At 39.3% G+C, this 26,248-nt stretch overlaps 1 protein-coding gene across 1 annotated transcript in view; it reads left to right on the top strand.

Annotated features, from left to right (window-relative positions):
* SORCS1 (sortilin related VPS10 domain containing receptor 1) overlaps nucleotides 1-26,248 on the top strand; it is a gene marked incomplete at its 5' end in the record, with an annotated part of 249,958 nt that overhangs the window by 96,321 nt on the left and 127,389 nt on the right. The window contains one exon of the mRNA XM_057375558.1: nucleotides 15,925-16,024. Within this exon, the coding sequence (XP_057231541.1) occupies nucleotides 15,925-16,024 (100 nt within the window). The remainder of the gene's footprint in view (nucleotides 1-15,924; nucleotides 16,025-26,248) is intronic.

The following is a 26,248-nucleotide window of genomic DNA, read 5'->3' as shown; positions in this document are numbered from 1 at the left end:
AATTGCCACAAGAATCACTTGTGTTCCTTGCCTGTCTTCACTCCTAATTTTCTAAAGCAAACTTTATTCTAGCTGCTGCTTCATCTCCTGCATCTTTTTTGCTCTGTCAGCCAGACTTCTATTCCAGCAGGTCCCAGAGGTGTGCTTTCTTAATTCCCTGGTTAATTCTGAAATGATTCTCCAGCTGGTACCAATCACAGGSATGAATGTAGGTTTGCTGATTAGCTGCTGTGACAACTCTGTCTAATTAGCTGAGCTRGTTTCTCCCTCTCTGAGTATGCAAAGGAGGTGGTTTTTATTTCAAGGCTTTATTTAGGTGAGCTGGGGGTTAATCATTAGGCACAAGTCCAGTGGTTGAAGACTGAGCAGCCTCTGATCCAGCTTAACAGCCTTAATTAATGGAGGCAACAGAGGCCTCATGTTTCAGGAGTGACAGTACAATCACTGGAGTTGTTCACTTGTCCCTCTCTGTTTCCCYGTGGACAAGATTTCTTTGCCTGCTCACCTTTGCACAGCCCTCAGAAGATAGTTTGAGCTCAATGAGTTCATGCTCAAACATGAAGATGTGACAGCAGCCATTTTACTTTGCCTGTCCATTTTTATTTTTTTTTTTTTTTGATAGTTGAGTAACATCATATCTGGGAATGGTGGCTTCGCTTAAATATCTCCTTCTTTGGAAATAGAAACTCAAGGAAAAATTGGGACCTAATCCACAGCAATTTCTCAAAGMACTGTAAGTTCTGGAATGTGAAAGTGGGACCATAAGTGTTTCACAGTCCCACGATTAGCTTTATTTCCACTTCCTGGCCAACAAGAACTCCCAGCACTGGTGGCTACATCTGTTCTGCAGAGTTTGGTTATATTCCTGAGTCTGGGCCTAAATACATCTGGTGTTCCATGCTTTTCAACAGGGCTGAAGAAATTTGATAACATATGTTCTTTTCCTTTGGTGGGATGAAAATGTATCTGCTATATGCAATGGTAGAAAAGCTCAGGGCAATTTTATTTTTTTGGTAGGAAGGGGTTCTGTGTCTGGTGTTGGAACAAGGAATTTTGAGGTTCCCTGTTCTGTGACCAAGCCATCAAGTCACCCTTGGAAYATAAGTACTTTCTTTTTTTGGCTGCCTCTGTACAGGTTTGGGATTGTTTGTCCCACTTGGAYACCTTACTGATGGATTTTCTGGGCAGTTTGAACTAGTTTGGATTATAAGACATTTCTCCTGCAGACATAATTGCTTCTTCACCCGCAGGTTAAAACCCTTCCTCTACCTGATTCTGTCAATGTCCCTTAATGGTCCTTAAGGGCCATTTCAGAGGTAGCTTTTCCTGAGCCGTGTTTTCTTGTTTCTTCCATTCTCTTCAGGAGCAGCTTCTGCCATCTATCTCATCTTTTACACCATTTTGAAATGTCCTATATAAAAACTGTTAGCAGCTCAGAAATGCAATAAAACATGTCATTTTTTAACTGTTAATAACTTCAGGATTTTTCCYATTAAGTTTTAGCATGAAGTAAGATAATAAATAAAATCAAAGGAGTTTTATTTAATTCTCTTCAACAGTTCTCTTCTACTCTCATAAATAAAACATTCCCACAAAAAGACACTTATTTTAATATATTCTCACACTGCCACCCAGGCTGAGTTTCTTGACTCTCAGCAACCTCACAGAGTGTTGATAACTTCATGGGACCACTGCTGTGCTGTTTGTGGATGAGTCAGCTTTCCATTTTCAAAGTAGCTCTGCTTTTTTCTTGCAAACATGCATTTCTCACAAAAGCCCTGGCTTTCTGAGGTTTGTCATGGTTCTTCCTCAGAGCCACAGTTGTCTCCATTGCTGTGAGAATACCTGTCCTATTCAACCATGGTTTACATTCAGCTGGTCTAAGTGGTTCTAGGTACAAGGGCTTTCCTTTTGTTTGCTGATCATCTGTCATGAAGTTAGAAGAGCCAATCCAGTCTTAGCTGCACCCTGTACCTGATTTTTCTTGCTGATAGTTGAGATTATCTACGTTATCCCTTTTTCTTTCTTCTTTTGAACCGATAAATTTTGTTACATTGGAAATGTGCAGAATTTCATTTTTATTTTAATTAACGGCTACTGGGAGAGTCCTTCCCTTTTTGAACCCAATCACTTTGTCAGCTTGATTAGTCAAATTGCTGGTGAATCTATTACTCTTCTCCATAATCATGAGTGTGGTTGCATTATTAAACATCTTCCTCTGTCCTCCACACAAGCAGAGTTCAAAGGGGTGAAGGAGAGCACCAACCCACAGTAATTAGAACAGTGGCTGAGAGAGCTCTCTTCAGATGGAGGAYGCTCCTAAATGGTTGTTTTGTATCATTTGAGAATGATTGCATCTCAGTGTTTGCTTTGCTGTAAAGGAAGATGTGCTTGAAACTAATTTCAGTGTATTGGTGGTTGCTGCAGGAACAGCCCCTGCTGGTGTTTTAATGCTCAGGCAGCTCTGGGTGCATCCATACTCCAGTTGACTGTTCTAAGTGCTGTCCTCTCTTTCCACCAAAGCCTTGACCCTTCACATCTCAGAACTAAATAATCCACTCTTTCTGATGTTCTGCAAGGAAATTCCATTCTGGAGCTTTTCTGAAAAGTTTTACTTTAGCAGGTTGGCATTTTCTAAAGTGAAAACATGTCTGAAGCATTTCCAAGTGACCCTGCAGATGACTGAATTAAATTTCAGTTTTATCCCTGAACTTTCAATGTGTGGTATGTGGCTTTTGGTTTTTATTGTAGTTTTGTTTTTGCTCTTTTCGTTGGTGGCTTTTTTTTTTCTCCCAACAACTCTTTCTAGGCAGAAGCACAAACCTGTGAACTAATGATGATTGTTTAGGCAGTGTGACAGCACAAATGTCAAAAATAGTCTTTGAGGCTTCTCCAGGATTCCTGGAGAACTTGGGAGTTGTCAGGGGAAATTTACACCAYGATGAACTTACTTATCTGTCTGGACAAACAATTTCTGTTTTGTGAGGAATTTTGCATTTCTGAAACTGTAGTAAAACATGGTAGTACAAAAGATTGTGAAACCTGTCACTAAAGGGATGATGTCATTCAGCCGGCTACCAGGAAAGTTGGACAGGTCCCTGGAGGATGTTTTGATTTTATCCAGAAGCTGTCACCTGATGGAGAACATCCTTAGGGAAAAATTATTTTCAATGAAAAAGATCTGCTAGGACACATTGCATTTTTGTACAGAGGAGAATGCTGGCTCACCTTGACTGTTAACAGTGAAAAGCTCATCAAGCGTGTGGAGGTGCCACAAGATCTGATGTCACTGTGCTCTCTAGAGGTTCTGGTTCAAGGATTCAAGTGCTACAAGCACAGGCTTATTCCTTATGTTTTATTGGTGATGATGCCAGCTGTCAGCAGCTGCGGGGTGCATGGAATTGGGCTGCTGCTGAGAGTGCCACCGAGGCAGCATTACAGGTATCGCCTCTCYGCTTATTGTGCTGCTCTGCTGGAAAGTCCAAATGTCTCTGACAGGCACAGGAACAATAACAAATCCTCATGGGGTGCACACACAATGACCCCTCTCACACAGAAAGCTGTTCCCACCGCATTCCTATTGCTGCAGCAATTAGAAATAAGAAATCTGACTTGTCAGGGGCTTGCCCAMACTCCCCCAGCTCTGCCTTCCCTACTTTCTGTGGGATGGTCTGGCTCTGGTCCAGMCCCAGATCTTGAACTGTGGGGCAGGAATATTTCAGTTTTGCCCACGTGTCTGAGCAGCCCTTGGGCTGTCTGTGTGGGGAGGCATCAGTGAACCTTCTCTCTTGGGTGCCTGACACTTTTCTCTCTTGATTGACATGCCTCTTTTGAAGCCAGCTTGAAAAGTGTTTGCACTTGAAAAAGTGGAGCAAATTCTAATTTGTCTGGAATGGRCCCTCCTGTTAAATGTTAAACTGACCTTTTCAAGAGAAATTTACTTGATAGTTCTAAGTGAAGCCCTGCTTTAAGCTAAACCTGTCACTACAACATGATTAAAATCACTTAAATGTACATCAGTTGCACRTATTATTAATGGAAATTGAAATCAGCCTAAATGGTAACCATAAATTTTAAAAGAGGGGGAAGAGGATGGATACAGAAAAACCCATCCATGATGTGAAGGTTAAGGTGCCTTATTCACCCAAAAATTAGATGAGCTGAACAGGGAACTTTATTCTGAAGCAGTGAATAATCACCAATTACTTTTTTGTGTGTGTATTTGCAGTGCTCCAGTTCTTAAAAGGGGATTTCAGTACATTTTTTTTGGGAGGAATTAAATTATGATGTTTCTGGCAGCCTGTAGGTAGTGGAGGCGTGTATGTGTGTAGATAGCCCCAAATCCCCCTTTCAGCRCTATCTGTGATCCATGAATGTCTGCTCCCCCATAGAACTGCACATTTAAAATCTTGCACCTGTTCTTGCCTCCTTCCCTTCMTCTCCCACCACGCAGAATGAACAGCTCCAGCGTTTGGCTGCCGTAACAACTGTTACTTAAAGTGTCTGTTCTAATTGGGCACTAATAAATCAAAACTGAATTGAAGACCTTCCACTTAGAGTCATTTATCAGTGACTCTCCATCACAGCAGGAGAGGACTTGGCAACCATCTCCCAGAGAAATGTCCAGGGACTTATGAAGGTCCTTTTTCAGGGTATTATCTTTATGTAGCGCCATGACCTTTGTCATTCCAAGTGCAAATTCAGACCTTTTGTAGTTAATAACTCTTGTTCCACCAGCCTTGGCTTTCACACAGGTGAAATTAGCTTGGCTTTTTCCAGCTGTTATGGGACATCAGGGGTTTATTTGGATTTTGTGGTGAAGTGTGAATTGGTTGGCAAAGCTGAAATTGTTTTAGCATATTCGAAGACACACCTTTATTAAGGGTGTTGGTGGTAGCTGAGGATGACAGGTCTGTTATAAGAAGGTGGAAAGAATTTTCAGGTWCTTGGCTGAGTTCCTGTTGGTAGCATTATTTTAATGACTAGACTGTATAATTAATGTCTTTATACACCCACATCTTTGGAAAGACCTCCCTTATAATTTTAATTCCARATAAATTAAAAACAGATGGCTTGTGGAGAAAATAAGTCTTCTGGTCAATTTTTTTTTTTTTTTAGGGGACTTGAATGTAAGTTCTGAGTAGAGGATGAATACCACCCATGAGTAAGGATTTTAGTATCAGGCAATCTTTTAAAGTTGTTTCAATCTGCAGTCTTTATTTTCTCACAAACAGAAAATGTAATTAAAATAAGATGTTATTGCAGTKCAGGGCAAAATAGTAACCTGATCTTGAGCAAGATGTTTCTTATACGGAATTTACAGCCAGGCTTTAACTTACTTTTATCCTTTAACTTACTTTTATCTTTTACCAGTAACATAAAARCAAATCCCATTTTATCTGTAGCTGGTGCTGACTTAAAGATGACTTTCAAAATCAAAGAACCCAAAGAGCTGAGCTCATTTCTAGGCTGTCAGCCTGCAATTCCTCTATGCACAAATGCCAGTGTATCAGCTTGCTAATAGACTGTTTGAACACCTCACCTTGACCACAGCTTGCTCTATTCTTAACTCACAGCACATGCTCCTGACCATATTTTTCCTGCAGAGTGATTGGGAGCATGCATTCTCTGCAGGCCTGGAAAACAGTATTAATCTTCTGCTGTGTACTTTCGTTTCATTTCCTGTAAAAATCCATCTTCTGCTACTGGAGTTGACCTAAGGTTAGATGTCAGAGGAACAAATTACTGTCACTTTTGCTCAATACCCCAAGAGTAGCTATAAATAGGAAGCTTTATAACCCCACTGATCCTTGAGATGCATAGTGATAAATATGCTTCTACCAACCAAGAGGAAAAAAATAAAGCTGCGTGGCTCTGGGTGATGTATATTATTTGAAGCTGACACAAATGGTACAGCTGCATCACTCAAACGGCTCTAAAAAGRAAAAAAGGTAAACACTCATTGTGTTTGTCTGCTTTAAAGCATTAATTAGTGATTCTTGGGTACCGTAGTCCAGTTGCACAGCTTTTATGTCCAGCAACAACAAATTCTTTCTTAGCTACTGTGGTGTGGTAAGAGTCGAGCTAAGGGCTTACTGTGTTCAGGGCTTGGACTCAGAGAATGAATTGAAAACCTTTCCAGTGGAACAATTTTCTTGTGGGAAATGCAGCATTATTCAGATAAATCTTCTGCAATATTTTAAAGATGAGATCTTGACAGAAAATGTAGGAATAATCTGAAACCAAAAGTGTGTTTCATTTTGATTTTTCTCTTTGTTTCGTTGCAGCTTTTTTTTTCCTGTAGGGTGGCAGTCAGACTGTGTTATAAAATATTCARTTGAATGGATAATGATAACACTGATACAAATGAAATGAAACACTCTCAATTACTGTATTTTTAATTTAATCTCTTTTCTTCCTGTATTCTTATTCCATACAGATTTTGGGAATAATGATATTTTAAAGCAAGGCAAAAAATTGTTAGCATTGCCTAAGGGATGAGAATTGCATCTTCCAACTAACTTTAGTATGAATTAATGCATGAAGCACATTTTTAGCTGGTTTTAAAATGCTGCTGGTCCTTGGGAGTTACTCCATTATAACAACTAAGGGGCTCGGACAGTGATTTTGAAAATAATGTCTTGGGCTGTCTGGATCTTTTAGGCTTTCTAGCTGTTGATTTGCACTGGCAGGATAGAATGAAGATTGCATATTGTGTTGCAAATGCCTGGATGGTGCTAGCCAGAAAATCTTTTCCCTGGCTTTTAGCACATACCCTGCAGAAGACCTGCAACACATTTCTGAGACAGTAAAACTGCTCCTTACTCTTAGCTGGAGATGGGCCAAAGTGGGTTTTTGGATGTACAATGTGACTGAGGATGCTGAACGAGTGTATCCAACTTTGACTGAGCTCAGCCTGCTGGGAGGGTTTTTTTAGCAAAGCTGCAATGACCTCAGTGTTATGATGGGGTGGGAAGTGTAGGACATGCACGGTTGTCTCATCTCCCTGATTAATGGAAAAGCTTCCTGTTGCTCTGCCCTCAAGCTACAAAATCCATTAACCACCCCTTGGGGTGCCTGAAATTTATTCTGGCCATTACCATCAATTAGAAAGTTAATAGCGTGATGATTGCTGGGCTCCAGTCCTAGCTATTTGTGTGATTTACACCAGACCGGTGCAAATGGGAAGAATCAACACTCGAGGAACCACTTTATGAGCAAGAATTTGGCACTAAGGGTGTGCTGATGTCKGTATGCCCCTGTAAACATATGGCAAGAAGAATCATTAGTCATTCTCGATCCTAATTTGAAAGGCAGCTTTTGATTTAAACATATGGAAGAACAACTTTAATATCCATCACAGCTGAGCTTTGTTTTGTTCATGACCAAAAGCCTTGAGTGAGGCTCATTCTGAGCTGTAGTGTTGCCGAGTGTTCACCACCCTGATGAAGGAAGACCATAAATTTGCATCTTACCCTGCTTGTTTGTTTTGACAAACAAGTCAGGTGGACAAGGAGACCTTTCAGACTGGTGTTCTTCCAGTCATATTTCACTGACCCCTCCCCCCAAATTTCCCTAATGTAGTATCGAATGTAGCTGTTGAATGTAGCTGTAGCTTCCCTAATGTAGCTGTTGCCTGTAAACTTTCATTCCTTTCTTTGGAGTCTTTCACTGAAAATAATGTTGTGTTGGCAAATGGAAAAGCATTGAAAATCAGTATTATGGACTATAGGACCGAGAAAATGATTGGATTGTTCAGATGAATGAGCATCAATAACCTGTTAGCTTTTGGTATGTATCTGGTATATTTTTGGTGTGTATTAATTAATTAGCTGCCAAAAATTGGTGGAGTTTCTGGTCCTTCCCACATGCATCCAAATGCTGTGGCACAAAYTGACTCCTGGAAAGAGCAGGAGAAAGGGCACGAATGTTTCAGCCAGAGCACCACTCAAGCCAGCCTCTGGAGCCTTTCACTGAGAGGGTCAAGTGGAGGTCTTGCTTTGATGGCAATTCCTTTGTTTCTGCCGCTGGCTGTCACCCAGTGCTGGATTAGAATTGCTGAAGGGGTTGTGATTGCCAACCTCCCTCTGCTGCTCTGGACTTCTGCTGCTCCAGTCAGGGAGGGACTGCAGATGAGTCTTTGAGGCCACAGGAAGAGGAGAAGGTGAAAGGGAGATTTGAGGGGGAAAGATTTGGAAAGAACTCTCTGCTGCACAAGCAATGGAGAGGGAAAATGCAGTTCTTTCCCCTTACTTTGCCTCTATGGCAAAGGCCAGTCTTGCTGGGAGCCTGTTAGCCAGGCAAAAGAAGCAAGTCCAGAGTTATTTTTTCACAGTCCTATGTCCTAGACATCCTATTTTATTTCCCACAGCTAATCACACAATTGGTCATTTAGCACAGTTCCAGAATGTAGCTGTGACCCTCAAAATTGGGTCGGCCACAGCAAAAYCCTGGATTTACAGTCCACCCCTGCAAAACAGTGCCTTGGAAACACTTCCAGACCAGAGTCCAGTCAAATCTMTGCATTATGTTTCACACAAAAAATTGGTAATTGTACATTTGAAATAAAAATCTTCATGTCTTACATTCTGACAGCCAAGATACTTCTGATTTCTTGGAAGCAGTTGCTTCCAAGCAAGGGCAGATTCATCATTGAAGCTGTCCAGTTCCATGTATATGATGGTGCATCTCCACAGTAAATATTTTGGATTTATATGAGAGTGTGAGCAGGATCTGGTGTCTGATCAGCAGGCAGAGGAGTGGGGAGTCTGAATTTGGATTTCACCAACTGCCAGAATGTTCTGTTCTTAGCCTGCTGATATGAGAAACCATTGCACTGCGCAGTTAAAGGGGGTTTATTGATCAAACAAGATGGGACAGACATCTAAAATTAGAGAARCAGAAAAAGGAAGGAGGGGAAAAGTGCATCATTCCATCTAATCCAAATTTGATCCTTTTTCAGACTAAAATATTTGATGTTGCTCTTTTCTCTGAGTGTCCAGCCTTTATGCAGCAATGTCTCTGAAGCCTGAAGATAAAAAGGCCTTCTCCACAATACAGTGGAATGTTACTTCTGCTGAAAAAGGCAGTGACATCAGAAACTGGTATTTAAAACATCGTTTAATGACATCTTACAAGCACAGAATATCCCTAAAKTTTTTCACATGAAAGTTTGTTCTGAATTATGCTGTTCCATGGCAAGTTTGGTTAGATAAGAGGATCTGATGAGGAATTATGCAACAAAATACACGTGTCACCAGAGTCAAAACAGAAGCAACCCACATCAGTGTTTTAGCTCTACCCCATTATATTTTTGATTCTGTACTATTCTGTACTATTGTTTATCTGTGCTACAGACTGTTTCCTCCCTAGGTTTTATTTTCCAGYGAAATTTCCTTTCATCCTGTCTTGTCTCCTGGTGGAATATTCCCACTGTCATCATCCCATGACTTCTGAAGCAGTTGACCAAATTCTTGTTGACCTTGAGGTCAACAGAGGAACAAGTATTCTCTGCTTCCATAGGTTGGCAAACTGAGTTGTAAACTCTCCTCTGAAACAGTATGGAAGGCAAGTTAAGCAAATTTATTTTTCTTCAACCATTATTTGAAGGAGAAACAAGCAGCTCATCTGTGTCACCTGCAGATGATGTCTCATGGCCCTCTCAATCCCTCTATTTTCTTTCCTTCTGAACTGGGTAGTATTTTGAAAAGTTATCCAATGCAATATGTAGACTGGCGATTGATGATAAAATATGAGCTGCTTTTTCCTGCTTGTCACATCTTTAAATTATTTATAGCAATAATCAGCTGAACTATATTAAGCCAAAAATTACAAGAAATTTGAGTGCGTAGGTTTCTGTTCATTTAGATTACTCCAAATAAAAGTTGATTGAAAATGAAAAGAAKAAAATTGAATTACTTTAACTGATTATGTGAGAAATGTCAATTTAATAGTTTCCTATTGTTTCTTTGTATTTTTTTTTGCTCCCTCTCCAAGTCTTTTTGGTAGCTTCTGCAGGTGGGAAATTTTATTTTGTGATGAGAAAATTCTTCCCATGAGGGAAAAAAATTACACATTTCATTTAACTCATAGAAATTTATGACTTAATTTTAGTAAAATCTATAGCCACAACTCAAACTGGAAGCAAAATATTTTCAAAATGGAGGTTTAAATCTGTTTTTAAAAGCCTGTTTAATTTTTTTTTAGTTTTGTGTTTCATCCTTTTGCCGTTGATAGCGAGACTTTTTCCAGTCCTTATTTACACACACACAAAATCCCAGAAAATTAAAAACTGTCAGGAGGAAGTGGGAAGATGGGGGGGGTGGGGGGGGTGGGTCTGAGAGGACTTGAATTTTGCTCTGTCACAGATTTCCTTCAAATGTAAGATTAGTCATCTGGTCTTTCCCTCATTTCCCCACCTAGACAGTGGGAACAGCACTATTTGCCAGCCTGCTGAGTGCCTCATGAGAAAAAGGTAATCAGAAATGTGTTCWCTTAGGGAGTGAGATGTGGGTCCCTTGAGTTTTGAAATGCCTTATTTTTCTTTACCCTGGAGATGTCTCTAAGTTTAATTTCAACCTGCCTGGATAAATTTGAAGTGTTTTAATGCTGTGACATGTGCAGTGCTGTTACAGCTATTTAAAGAAATACTGGTTGACTGTTTGTGTTGTCACTGTAGTCAGACCACTTAACACTGCCCTCTTGAACCAAACTTATTATAGTCCTATGAAACCTTTTTCTACATGGAAATTCTGTCCAAGGACACAGAACTCACTGTGTTTACGTCTTGCAATTGCTCTTCCAGGTGGAATTGTAAAACTCCCTTCAAAATGTGTCAGTCTCCATGAGCTAAGCAAACAGMTCCCATTAGAAACATGAAAAGCCTTGGGGAACTATTTATACAATGAATTAAAAAGACAGACGGTAGTGAGAAGTGTTCAGGTGAAGCAAGGTGCTTTGCAAAGTAAGAGTAACTTTCTGTGAAAATAAAGAATGGATAAAAAAAAAGTTTCATCCTGCGAGAGAAACTGAGATCAGGCATTGTTACTTTTTGGGGAAAAAACAGGGTTGTACCTGAAGGAGTTAAATCAAAAGAGGCATTAGAGCAGAAGTGATATCTGTCAATGCCTTGTGAAAGGCTTAACAAGAGGAACATGTGAACATAAATGGTGAGCTGTTGAAGACTTTGACATTACTAGCTTTTGTGAAACACGGTGGTGTGGCAGAAATCAATGGGAAACTTTACTGCCTGGCTATGAAACTAAAGTAAAGAGTTTCAGTTTAAGAGATGAAGAACTAGCGTTTCAACCTCAAAGTCTCCCCAGAAAAAAAGAGTGCAAAAGTCAACAACTCTACAGCAGAGTTTACAAACAGGCTTAAAACATTGAATTAAGGAGAACAAATTTGCTTCAGAGTTACTGGCTCCAGTATTTTTCCCATTCAGACATGAAAGATCATTTTTAATGTCTTGATTGTTCCTTTATTCAAAAACTTGTTCATTTGAAAGCCTTTTATAAGTGCAGCCCGTGGCTCCAGGTTCTGCCTTCTCCGATCTGAAAGGCTTCTTTCCAAAAATCTGCTCTTGTAGAGATTAACACGACAGCAACTGGCAAACTCTGCTCACCTGGCCTTTCCTTTTGGAGACAAACCAGGTGGCAAACTCAGTTATGTGGGAGGCTGGAACWCAAGATCTAATAGACATTGCTTCACTGCAAAATGCCTGGCTTGTGCCAGAGGTACAACAGCTTACTCTGGGGTAAATTCATGAGCTGGAGCAGAAAAAGGCCAGGCCCATCTGTTCACACTGCTCCTGGTCAGGACAGGCTGCCCTGCCCTGCTGCTCACTGACMACACTTCAGGTGCTTCTGGTCCTGCCTCCCAGGACTGACCTCAGACCWTGGTTAGAACAGCAAATTAAACTGTGGAGGAGAGGAGGATAAAGACATGAAATGCAGTGTTCTCATGGTGGACTTGGGKGAAGCAGTCAAGTTAATGTGTGAAAACCAGGTGTGACTGGTGGGAAAGGAAAAAAAAGTAAATGGTGCCAATTAAAGTGATTGCTTTTTAATGATGTGTGTTATAACAAGTAACTTAATTTGTTAACATGGGAAGAAACCTGTAGTCTAATAAGTAGGAGACATAAGACAGCTTGAAGTCTGCAAGTAATATTTTTCTTTTCTTTTTTTTTTTTTTTTTTTTTTTTTTTTTCATGGAGTGTTCTGGAAAGATCTTGATGCAAAAAAAACCCCAACTCTCTTGACCAAATGATCAACTATTTGATCCTCTAAGTCTTCAGCATCTTATGTAAAATAACTGCAGGCAACCGTAAATTTGTAACAAAGGAGAAAACAGTGACTTGCTAGGGAATTTATTTAATCCATATATTCCAACTGACAGTACTCTGAATGTCAGACTGTGCTTCTTGAGAAAGAAGAAAATTTCCATAGGGTTCATGTTRCTGGTTGATTCAGAATGCCTATTAKAATTRTGAAATATTGGTAGGAATGGATTGAGATMTATTCATGACAGTAGGTGGACTAATGGAATTCAGTGACTTTATTTAAAATGTGCAGGAGTTTATTATAATACTGTAATGGAAATGTCATTTACCCTGACGGGAGGAGAGGGAAAAGCCCTGTCAATGAATAATAATGAAGTTATTTAAATGTCAGCTTTCTTGCAAATAGTTTGCAAAATAGAAATTATTCTACATGTTTCTAGTTTTCTTTTAATTTATTACTCAGAAAGTCAGAGCTTCAATCCCACAATCTTTTATACRGTGAAATGAGCTAGTATTCATGAAAATGTTTATCTTTTTGCRTTGTCTTCTGCTTTACTGAAAAAACAGGGAGTCAGATTTTAAACAGATACTGGTAAAATYTGAGATTTAATGATAGCAATTACAACTAATATGGTGGGACAGGTGTGAAGTTCAGAATTGAGTCTAAATACTATTATTTTCTGAATATTATCCTTCTACTGTCACCTGCATTTCAGTGACATCCACAATGTAGCACTCATGTCCCCTTTCTCCCAGTGAAAAATCTGAGAAACCATTGCAACACATGTCTACACAAGACACTGTAAAATAGGGCTTACTGTTCACTCACGTATAGTTATTTCATTAGCTGTGGCTATTTRGGAAACAGAGYTTAATTTTTGTTTTGTCAGCTCTACAGGTCCTGGGCTTAGTCTGCTCTAATGATTTGTCCAAGCACTTTTTTGCTTCAGTCATCTTATACAGATGGASTAAAACTGATTTCTCTCTGCAGAACTTCAGAGTAGCAGCCTTCCACACAAAGTGTGGAGATGCTGGATGCTGTATATCCTTCCCCCTTCAGATAACTGGGACTGAATTTGTTGTTCCTACTGTCATTAGTGCCTGCACCCTGCTGAGGTACATCTGTCTTTGCAGCACTTCCAGGTTAGSCTGGCTTCCTGGGCCATGTAAAGGCTGATGTGTTTTCATGGATTAGGAGTCTCAGTTTGTAACACTCATTTAATAAGACAAAGAGCTCATTATCTAGGCTGCTAATCAGTGATGCTTGTATACATATATATATAATAGCTATAAGATGAATGCAGGTTGGTGATACTCTGGGTTAGATCCCAACACAGACTTCACGTGTATGCAGTGTTTCCTTTGATATAATTCTTTTTTTCYACTGCTGTCCAAATGTATATATTACCATTTCTTTTCCATACACTTATGGATGCCTATCTGCTTTTGTATATATAACATTTTTCTCCCTGTTAAATTAAGGGTGAATGTAAAGGAAAAACTGGTAACTGGGAAGGTAGAAGGACTGGCTATTGTTGGTTTAGAACACAATAATGAGAGTAAGATCTAATACCAGCTCCTTCGATTGCTTGCGAATTCGTTCATCTGGAAAAAAAATGATGTTTTTCTAAGCTTTTAAATCTTTCAGTTTCTTTTATAGATGTTGACAGAAGCACACGCTTCCATMTGTATAGAGTGTTACCTGTAAATAAAGCTGTGAATGCAAAACAATTGCCTAGAGATTTGAAGCAAGAAGTTGCTGGCAATTCTGAGATTACCATTTGCAATAGGCTGTTGACATAAGTTTGCTTCTGTTGTGGCAGGGGTACTGGCTGCCTTTCTTGAACGATTTCAAAGCCAGTTTTATGTCTYAGATTTTCTTTGCTCCTATCCCCTTTTGAAAGATCCCATTTCGAATTCACTGTCACTGGTATAAGAAAAAGCTGCATTATTTCGTTAATGCATTTTTCCAAACTCAGCAGGTCAGATTTAGTCCTTACAATCTTTGCGTGTCTTTGTCAGCTCAAACTTACAAAAGAGTTTGGTGCTTAGGCAGAGAGCAGCAGAAATGCTCATTTTTGAGAAGATGGGGTGGTGGGGTGGGGTGAGGTAACAAAGCTGCAGTCCTTGGCAAGGCCATGTTCAGCATCCTGCTGTGGATCCTCTCACCTGGATGCTGGAACATCTCTGAAATATTTGGTAACAGAAACAACCACAACAGTGTCCGACTCCTCAGTCCACTCAGGAAATAGCTCAGTTGGTTTATATGTGCTCCTGAGGGAGATGACCTTATAAAGGGAAAGATCAGTCAGAAGCTGAGAATTTGATGTTAATGTTCTAAACACCAAAGGTCATACATGCACACASAGGGCGTGTGTTTATTACAGGAAAGGAGAAATCTGTGGACATAAATCATAGGCCAGTTATTATAGGAGCAGGCAGATATGTGCAAAGGCTTCTATAAAGTTCCTAACTAGAAAGACTCAACTTTAATGCAGATTCACGTTTTAGTGCAATTCATCTTTCATGGATAAAACCCTAAGCAGCCTAAGCTGCTGCTTTCTTGTTTTATTCATGTACTGATTGCAAAATCTGAAATCCCAGAAGCTGTGATATGAATATAGGTATGGTACTTGGTTCAGAAATGTAACACCCTCCATATTCCACCAAAAAAAATAAAAAGAGTAAGCATTAAAGGGCTTAAATGTCTTTGTGAATTTAGCTACTGTTGTCCTGATAGGAGAGAACCTGCAAATAATGGGAGCCAGGAATTTTACTTTGGAATGCCCGGTTTTTGAGTGTTTAGCAGAAGGGAAAATTCATGTTACTGCTTTCTAGTGAGGTTCTAAATGGACCCRTTTGTACATGTTACAGATGAGAGACAGGAATATTTTATACTTTTGAATGCCTGTTACCCAGGTGCAGGTCCCTTTCTGCAACTGGTTTGGGCTGATTATCTGAATCCCCAGGATACTGGGAGAGAATTCAGGCAAGCATGAACTGCATAGTGAGCAAAACCTCTGCTGAATTGATCTTGGTTCCAGTCACATGTTAAGAGTAACTGCTGCAGGAGCACTGGACAGTCTTGTTTATTCACTTCTTTTGATCTTCCTCTAGACATGTAGTCAGTGTTTTTATGGGCAGCCCTCATYTCAGAAGTATTTTCTGTACTAGATGSTGACTTTTAAAGCAAGAATAAAACMCATGTTCATTGTCTCTGCTAGGCRGTGCCAGARCAGCTACTGTGAAATGCACTGAGATAAGCCATCATAACAAAATTAGTCTAAACTTGGAGTATATGATGAATTGATAACCTTAGTCTCTTGCTATCTGCTATTTGGCATTTCTGACAATCATTATCATCTTCTATATGCAGAATGTAACATTTCTTATTGTGCACRTTTAAGATGCTTTGGGAAGATGCTGGTTTAATTTTTCCTAATCTAATTTAAATGCAAATTATAAACACTCACATGATGCGGTGTGTATATAATTAAGTATCATTATATACTACATGAATCATTGAAAAAGCTCTGGAGACCCATTCCACTATTTAAAGCATGACTTATATTGAAAAGCTGCCAAGTGACTTGTGGTTTTGTGATTAAGTGTTTGTACTTATAAGAATCTCTCTTGAATTGTAGGTCAACAGATTATGGGACAACATATGAGAAACTGAATGACAAAGTTGGTCTGAAGACTATTTTGAGCTACTTGTATGTTTGCCCAACAAACAAACGTAAGGTAGGTGATGATGTGGTTGCCTCATTTTGACTTCATGATGCTATTTCTGTCCTGGAGATATCTTCCARTTTCCTCAATATCTGTTGCTATTTAAATATCAGGAATCTCTGTTTCTCTTGCCTTGAAAAAAATGTGTAGCTTTATCAAAATCTAAACCAGATTGTACCACCTACCAGTAAAACTTGAGAGAAAGATGGCTGTTAAATGGATGGGTGTCATAGGTAGCATGCATGTAATTRTGTGCTTACCTTCTGGATGGTGATGATTTTGTTGTCTGAAAGGGAAAGACAGGCTTGTTAAAATGGCAGAAGTGCATCTACAGTGACCAGATTGTATGTTACATTATTTGTCTTTTAAGTGCTCCCAATAGTGAACTGAACAGGATTTGACAAATTCCTGCAGAGAAAATGCCTTCGAAGCCCAGAAGGTTTTAATCATCCAGACACCCTACTGACTAACAATTTACTATGAATTTATAATGCTGACATACTCATGAAAGAAATCTGGATGCCTTCTTTGAGATGCATTTTTGACAAAATTTTGTTTTCTGCTCCTTGTTTTTCAGTCCTTGTGCATAGCTTGAGTCACTGCGGGCAAAACTGAATTGCATTGGCAGAAAATGTTAGTAAAGACTCACCTCTGAAGGAGGGTGGGTGTGTTTGGGCAGCTGAGGTCACTCTAATGSTGTGCTCACTATACTGAAACAATTWTGTGATCTTTAAGGCAGACTGTGAAAGGAAGAGGGAACTGTCCTAACCAGAGAGGACAATGCTTAGCAGAGTAAATTGCAATTAAATGGTCCCAAATTAGCAGAGAGATGTCATCTCATTGCAGGCTGACCCTTGAGAAGACATGAAGTTCTTSTCTAGGAGCTGAAGAATGAAATTATCAGATCACTTAAATGTCCTTCAGMTTGTTAAGCCAACTGAAGTGCAGGCTGGCTCTGAAAAGCCTTCATCACCTCTGGCTGCACCCTGCACCTTCCCACTCCCTGCCTTTCTCTGCCACCCTTGTTTGTGTAGCCATCTGGTGAGCTGGATCCAGCACTGACCTGCATGAAAACTAATCCCTTTCCAGCTCAAAAACTAAGGAAATGAAAGGAAAAAGCTTTCAGGCAGAAGTGTGGAACTATCTTTTCTGGCAGAAGACTTGCTTGGCCTGTAGTCAATATGAGACAGTGCCAGAGGAAAGCTGCAACACCTGGGATGAGAGGACCTATGTAATGGTCTAAGATTGAATTTTTCAAAGTTTATTTTAGCAAGAGAAGAGTTAGACTTGCAGGGAGAACTTTTGGAGGMCCTGCTTATGCTGTCTGTTTCTGTAGACTTCAATAAATATTTAACTTTAGGCACCTTGATAGTCCCTTAAGGCAGGAGGGGACAGGGAAGGAAGTATAGAGCTATCCTAAATTTCCACACTAAGAATGAAAACAAAAATGCTAAACCATAAAGTCTTAATGATGCCTGACATGGAATGAAAAGCTGAAGGAAACAAATTTATAAATTGTGCCACCAAGCAAAAATCTATGGATCCTGAGACCTGATCCCCTTTCCTCTCCTGAAATTCTGGTAACACTTGCAGAACTCTGGTTGCTTTGAAAGCTGCATCTTGTTTCACTAATGTCGGTTGGGTGGACAGCTGCAGAAATATTTTTTTAATGTAGGACTCAACTGCTCTAAACTGTGAATTTTATAACACTCCTACTTTTCATGTGAAGGGTTGATACACGGCTGCAGTTAGTGCTGGGCAAATGCTAACGGTGTGTTTTCCATAATATTAGTTATATGTGGTGATTTCTCTGACTACCCACGCCTTCRATGTCCTTTGTCCCTCAAGGCCTTTCTTAGCAGAGAGAAAAGGCTTCTTCAGTAGTGGGAAAGAAATGGTGCATTTTTCATCTTGAAGTTATTGGATGAGAGACCTTGCTACAGCAGTGATCCATAAGGAGGGTCAGTGTGTACTTAACTTACTGAAGCTGCCTTCTTCTGGGAAAAAAAAAAATCTTTTAGCTCATATTTAACTTTTAGTAGTTCCATTGAAACAGAAGGTAAATTTTGAACTTAGCTGACTCAGGACTGATTGCTTCTAATGGAAAAAAGCAAGTGTACCATTTATGTAGGTCTTGTCTGTTCTTTGCAAAGCAGAGCAGTTTGAGCAGTGAACRGTAGAATGCATGTAATTTGGTTTATCAAAATAATTGATAGATTTGKTCATGAATTTCTGATTATTTTCACATTCTGGAAAAGAACAAACARCAACATGTGTTGAATAAATTGTTTGTTGTAATTTATTTGCTCTTCTCCATCTAGAAAAAAAATGTGTCTATAAATACCCTGTATTTGCAGAGCTTCCCACAGCCCATGAATGCCAATTTATTTCTAAAAGCTTTTGACTTCCAATTCTTGTCTCTTTATTGAACAAAATTAAATCCTTTAACCAGACATTGCAGGCAATGTCATATTGCAAAAGGGTGATTGGAAAACAAAAATCAGAACAAACCCAACCATTATTTACAATTTAAACTGACGACCTATTGCTATTGCTTGTGTTTTTCTGAATTGCCGTATTTTCTGAAGGAAATGACAGAAAGTGGTGACTAACATGGTGATGTATAAGGCCTGGCAAAGAGAAGTGGAAACATTTTTTTTAGTATTCCTTCATTTTACTGAGTTACTGTGCTACCTGGTCGTATGACTGATGACACAGATCAGAGGGTAAAAAATGTACCACATGGATCTTGCCAAAGACACAGAGCCTGTTTGAGTATTTGTCAACAAGTCCCCAGAAGAGAAATGTGTAATGTGCAATAAATCCCTAGGCTTAGGCATGTCAACACTGGTTTATTTGTTATGTTCATAGAGCCTTTTCTGATGAGAAAGAAAATTATTTGAATGCTTCTACATGAAGAAATACTGTTTGGGAATAATGCTGATGGGTTACAAACTAAACTGAAATGGAAATCCARGTTGATACCTTAAATTCCGTCTTCACTGAAGTTTGTCATCTTTACCTTTTTCCAGAAACTCACATGCACTAAGCTTTACACTCTTTCTTTATAAAAGCCTTTCAGGTAGGTTGTTTTTACTGATTTCAAGGAAAATCATAGGCATATGCACRAAACCTGTGAATGGGTGGTGGTGGGGACTCTAGAATTTGTTTAAATGAAGGTTTTCTTTGACTCAGAAAGTGCTGCTGGCTAATTTAGATGCTGTATCCTTGTAGGAAGCACACTGTGTTCTCTGCAAAGAACCAGTTAGTGCAGCCCATTCCTGCTTTGTACTTTTGAGCCCCTTGTATCTGTGTATCTTCAATTAATTAATAAATGCTGGGTGATAGTATCTGCCAGTGACTTTCATGTTATTAATAGGACTARTGCATCAGATATTTCGTGTGGGTTTGAATTTCTGTGATAGTGTTTGTTTGTTTTGTTGGTTTTGTTTGTTTTATTTTTTCTCTCCCTTTTCACAGGCCTGCCTTGATTTTTTCACGTTATTCCTCCAACTGTTCCGATTTTAATTGCTGTGTTGGAACAGTGTTGCCTTTTTTTTTTCTCTCTCTCTTTAAAGATAAATGGATTACCGATGCCTTCCTCTCCTTGATACTGAGTGCTTGTGTTTCTCACCTTTATCAAAGGTGAGAAGTTAAGCATTGTCCTGTTGGGTTTATAGCACCAAGATAGCAGATATTTATTGTAAATGTAATTGCATGGGTTTCAATGCTGGCTAGATCCCCAACTAGTTCAAATTTATTTCTATTAATGAGTTTTAAATGAAAGGAAGTTAAAGGAATAACAGCCCAGCCTTCTGTTCTTTCTAGCAKTGGCTGCTGCTGCTGCACAGAATAGTTGGCAGAAGTTTCTATTAGTCAAGACAGTGGAAAATAGACCCTTATTAGCTGAAATGGGAATGATTGATTGCTACTTTCTATCCTGTGGAATTTGGTGAGATTATTTGCTTCAGGGAAGTTCTGTTTCTGAAAGGTAAACTGCCCTTTTGTATCAAGAGTAAGACCCAGCTCTGTGTGCTTTACACTTGCCTTTGTACCCACTCTTCTGAGAGCTGGGGTAAAATGTCCATGGAGGTGAACAGTTCCACCTGACATTGTATCTCAAGATTCTGCTACCCTCAGTTGCAAAAATCAGATTTGGAACACTTCTAAAAGTCCTCTCTCTGACCTGCCTCACCGTGGAAGCTTTCAGAACTCTGATGTGATGSCAGGYCTTGATTTTTTCAGTCAAGGAAAARCAGTTATTTGCAGYGGTGTCCTCCTTGCAGCCTCTGTAAATCTGAGTGTGAGGGCTATCAGTTTCTCTTGGAGAGGTTAGAGCTCAGCAGAGCTCTGAGCACACCTCACTGTAGACTGAGTCAATCCCGTGGCGGTCAAGGGATGGCATCCTGRACAAATTAGGCACAGTGGGAAACCAGCCCCTGTCAGTCATGSCAATAACACAGTGTGTGACTTCAGTCCACTCTTGCTGAGATAAAATCAATTATTTTCTTGCTCTCCTCCTTTGATTTGGAAGGAAAGGTCCTTGTTAGCTGCAGGCTGTGCGTGCAGCCTTCAAAGAGACAGTCATAAGAGACCAGAGAAGCATCTGTGAATTGTTGGAATTGGTTTGGGTTTTGTGGTTGGTGTTTTTTTTGCGTTTGTGTTTTTTGGATTTTTTAATATTGTAGTAGACAGATTTCAAGGAGATGTTTTACTGAGAGTGTTTTTGTACCTTTTTGAAGGGAGGAACCAGGTTGTACTGCAGTGTCTTGGAGATCCAAACATAAATTTGTTCCAGTGAAAACTTCTGTTTGGATTAAACACGGCATAGCATAGGATGSTACATGAAATTTCTCCTAKGCTMTGACAAGTAATGATTCATATAGCATCATAATTTGCTTCAGAGAGAGTGTTTTGGAGGGCATTGAGACAATGTGGTRTGGGATTTATCTCCTGTTCTTACTCACCTGATGATAGGCAGTTTGGGTGAGATAGCACATTTCTTTAATCCAGTGGTCTTCAGGTGGTAGAAGATAGGGGCTCTTCTTCACTTCTGTATTTTCTCTAAATGCAGTGGCCTAAATCTGTTTCATTCAGCAGTTTGAGCTAAAGATTCCACCTCATCAGAAAGGGTTGAAATCCTGAACCTACAAGAGAATTATCTTGGGCTGCAGGGGTGGTTCGGTGGATAACACTGTACACACGTGAGCCGTTCACTACCCGTGGGAAGAGGGATGTCTCACACTGAGAATTAAGAAGTCTTTAATTTTCYGCAGTTCAGCAATAATGATGGATTAAGTCAACTGCTTTACAAGCCTCTGGCGGTGGTAACAGGAAAATCTGATAATCTTGGGATGTCCTTGGGTTAATGCAATTACAGTTTTCACTTTTGCCTGTAATGCCTTTAGAATCATGAGTAATTCTAGCTGTGAACCAGATAAACAAGAATAGACTTGATTTCTGTTTTAGAAGACTGTCTTTTCTGCCTCTGATCTCACATACAAATGAGGATAATTTTTTATTAGTTCAGAAAGGTGGATTGTGCCTTACATCTGTTGGATATGATCTAGCAGTTGGGTAGTTTCCCTGGAGTCAATGAAGAAGGGTCAAGTGRAGTGGCTGTAGAGCTGGTGCTGTGTTAGTCTTTAGTACTGAGTTCATGGGGAAACCAATAATTAACGATCATTTGGTTCATGCTAACAAACTGAAGGCAGAGCCTCATCTTTCAAAGTGAATATTTTACTTTTGAAGAGTCTGGCAGCGTTTGCTACCAAACTTTCTGATTCACGGCTGCAGTACATGACAGCTCTCACAACAGCCATTACACACAAAGCCCTTGCCATTACTCTACATCCATATCTCTTCTTGGATATGAAGGGAAATCAAAGCCCATTTATTCCACTTCTGCTCTTGTAAGCCTATCAAAAATCGTGGCAGTTTTGACATTCCTTCACTCAAAGTAGCACTACAGTATGCCTTTGTATCTCACAGAAGTCTCCAAGGGCACGCTGGGTGTTGAAACTAATGATAGGGAAGTATAAGCCATGGAATTCAACTTTGGAGTTTCAAAAGTGTTCTTTCCATTCTGACTCTCTTCTCTATWTTCTGCAAACTGGACAATTAAAATTTATGCAAGATAATCTCTTGTTGAATGTCCTTCAATTCTTTTATCCCTTTTAAATTCCTCCAGGATTTGCCAAATACTCTGGAACAGATGATATCCCTTTTGGCAAGGAAGGAGATATGCCAGCAGCTTAGAGAGCACAGGAGCAATATGCTGTTAGTTGCAGACCCAAATATTCAGGCAGCTGGGATTGATGGTAGTGCCAGAACAGTCCTGTCTTATTTTCAAACTTGTATCCTCATCCATTTCCGTGAGACAGACTGTTTAAACCAGGAAGAAATCCAATTGCCATAATATTGATATTTTTTCCTATGAAAAACTGGTCCCAAGCAATTGAAAATGAGTTTGTTCAGTGCCCCCATAAAGTTGGGCTAAAAATATGTACAGCAGGGTTGTTTTCAGTTACCTTCTGGATTTTGAGCTATTAAAGATAAATAACTAAATCTGCCTCTTATCTCCTTCCCCTGTTACATTGTGGTAAGAATATATTTCTCTGAGCATGAAATTTGGAAACTGTCTTCATGTTATACATCTTCAGAAGTTCACCTTCAAAGGAAAAAGAACATGATACTGTGATACAACCATACAGTGGCTGTCCTCTGGTATGCTGGATATGGTAATGTAAAAAATAACAAATGTTGTTTGAATATTGACCACTCAGCCCTCTCTTGCTAGGCCTGCAGCAAAGTACTGTCTGTTAATTAGCAGATAGTGTAATCAGCAGGGCATGTTTGCCAGCAGATTGGAACTGCTCGCTCCTTCTGCAGTCTAGATGTGCTGTTATGCAGAAATGAATGATGGAATGACAGCATACTCGAGGGTTTTGCCTTCTGTCTGGCGGTGCTTGGAGTACAGGGAGAAGAAAGTGAAGAAAATAAACAAGAAAAATATTCTTGATTATTAAACTTCTGATTGATAAGTGCTAGTAAATGCAGAGAGGAGGGGAGTGATGGCAAAGATTAATGGGTGTAATTAGAAAGCCATCTACAGTTAARAAAATGTGGAATTTGACTTGTATGCAAATAGCATGAGAATTAGAGACCAGCAAGTGATGACTCATCTATCAAACTGAGAGTAAGAGGTCCTTCAGGAAGCAGCCAAGCTTCGTGGAGAAAATGGGAATAATTAAGTGTCTGGTATGAAAAAGATATTGCAAAAACCATAAATGACCTTTTCGTTTTAGTGCTACTGAGTGGAAAACTTATGTTTCTTATTGCAGAGACAGATTYTCCAGAGCCAGAGTAATAATTTTAAAAAAAAAGTAAAATTTAACACAAAACAGAGAATTCAAGGGTCAAAACTTATGGAAAATAAGGCACTGTAATCCTTTGCTATTGTGTCTTTTGATTCCCATCTCTCCCCTTCTTTCTCAATAGTAGTCAAAAAAAAGAATTAAAACATTTAGGAAGGGTAATGCTGGCAGGGTAACTTGGGGAGCAAGGAAAATACAATGCTTACTACAGTTTTGAGAGTAATGGGACAGGGCGGGTGTGGGTAGAAACACAAAGAATTCATTGTATTTCTGTTTACCACAACGTGGCTTTCAGATGGCATGGGTCTCCCACAGATTTGCACAAACTCAGTTTTTCTGTGGAGGAATCTCTTTTACCCTGTTCAGAAGTGCTGAATTGTGGTCAATGTTTTTGTAAAGGCAAATGTTTTAGGGATAAGTGAGARCAAAGGAGAGAAAGCTGTTGAGGAAGCAGAGCAAAGATAACAGTGATCAYTGGAGGGAGTGGAGGGTGTAGAAAGATTGACCTTAACCAAGTAGACCAAAAATGTCCATAAAGAGCTGTCAGAGGTGTCCTTGCTATATAGTCTGAAAAAACAGCTCATGCCCTAGCCCACTGTTTCCAAAGCATTTTTTCAAAGATAGGGGTGTGAAATCAGCCCATGGTGAATGTTCAGGGCACACTTGTACCTTCACAGTGTTTCTGTGCACTAAAAAGAACATGTGAGGATTTGAGAGAAATACTTAGTAGTAAATTTTGAGTGTGGCCAACTGTTACCAGAAATTTGTGAGCCAATAGACTTTGGCTGCTTTCTCTTAAACTGACAGTGCAGTTAAAAAGCTGATGAAACATTTTCAAAAGATAAGAAACATTTAAATTAGCACATTATTTGACAAGCAAAAATCAAATTCTCAGTTTTCTATTGCATATAGAATATTATGAATAATGGATTTTGTTATTTAGAGAAAGAAAAAAAAATCATATTGATTGAAAGCACTTATTCCTAGTCAAAACATTTCTTTTTCTGCTGAGGCCATCTAAGACTTTTCTGTCTTGATGAGATTTATGTTAGAATAACAGTGTTTTGGGTGCGAAAAGCTAAAACTATTTTGTTTTGAAATGTTTTCTTTTAAAATTCTGTAGAGATTTACCAAGATAAATTCTACTGAAAACAGTAGAACATAATAATGGTACTTAAATCACATTTTTAATCACATTACTGATTCTATTGTTGTTAAAAGTCTGCTCTGAACAGTTTCAATGGAGTAAAAAATGGAATTTTCCACTGCGCTTGCGCATTTAGGTCTCTGTTTGCCTCTGTTTAAACATAAAATCTCTTCAGTTTCCAGTCCCATATCCCTAATTCCTTCATTAGAGGTAATAAGGAGAATTAGAAGGGAACTGTGATCTGGTGCTTGCATTCCAAATTTTCCATGTGCAGTCATTTCTCATGCTTTTGTCTCTCCTGTGGAATAATGCGATATTTGTGTTTGTATCAGTATCTTTTTGCACAGACCAAAGACAGRCAGAAAACCATGGAATATTTTCTTCATGGAACTGCACAGTTACCAACAGAAGCTCAATTTGTAATGCCTTATCTTAATGCAGAATTAGAAGACGTATCTTAATCAGATATTGTTAAAAAAAACCACCTTCACCTGGTTAGGGCTCATTTTCATAGCACATTGCCCCGAGTTTGAATATCATTTTGCTGTGTTGTTTTTTTTCAGACAGAATATGTTTTAGGGGATTTAGCCTCCTGTGTGTGGTCTGGTTGCTGGGGAACTCTGCTCTTGAGCAGGTTGTGTGCGCTGGATGTAGCTCTCTGGTGAAGACAATACATTACAAATAATTCCTTAGTAATAGTCATGGCAGTGGGCTTACAGCTGTTTCTGGACATTGTGCAGCCCTGAGAACATAAAATCATATTATTGTGACTCACCCTTCTGCGTCAAGACCRAGATTCTTCTGTCCTATTTATAAGTTAAGAATTTATAGGAGGACRTTTCTTTTTCTCTGTGTTTGAAGAGCATCTGTTCCTTTGGGTTCTGGTGCACAACTTGTCTTCTATTTATTACTATTACTAATGGTAAATAATCAATGTAATAGCATGGCAACTCTGAATGGCARCAGTTTGTGCTTAGTTCTTGGCAGCTAAGGGAGAAATACAAACACATCCGTATGCCCTCCCTAATGTCATGTTACTCAGCTCCCAGAAAGTAAAGAACAATTGCAGATGAACCAAAGAAGTACAATCAGCTGGGGAGGAAAGTGTGGCAGCTTCTCTGCTTCTATTAGGGACCTTTGCTCTTTTTATTTTATTTTTTTTGTTAATAGGTAGTTCAGAAGAAATATTGTCAATCCTAGTTTATGACTAAGATCAAATGTATGTTTTGCTAAGGTCAAAAATAATCAGCTGGAGATGGAAACTGAACATAGGATTTTGATTGAAATCRTAGTCACAAAATCATCTTTTCTCCTAATTCTTGCGATTCTGTAAGATCTGATCTCTTTGTCAACCATTTCTTTCTGAGAGGGGATCCCAAACTGCAATCCATCTGTGGAAGTTTGTGCCCTTCATTTGTATTGCTTAAAGATACAAGCAAAAATTTCACAAAAAAAAAAAAAAGGTGCAGAAAGGAAATTGTCAAACATAATTTAAGCCTGTTTGGGGGAGTAGCACTAGGTTATCCTGGAGGGATAGAGGAAACTCAGTTCATTCAGTGATTCAGTGTAGCAGTGGACAAATCATTGCTGCTCCAGACCCCTGTGTGCCTGGATATTTGTATGCATAGCAATATTCCTTTTTAAACTTAAATTTCTCTAATGAAAATATGTCTGACATTTCAAACCTTGGAGCTGAGAGCGATCTTCCAGGTC

This window comes from Malurus melanocephalus, unplaced genomic scaffold (assembly GCF_030028575.1).
Source record: "Malurus melanocephalus ecotype Western Australia unplaced genomic scaffold, MMel_1.1 scaffold_252, whole genome shotgun sequence".
NCBI lineage: Eukaryota > Metazoa > Chordata > Aves > Passeriformes > Maluridae > Malurus > Malurus melanocephalus.
This window is presented reverse-complemented; position numbering and strand designations above follow the sequence as displayed.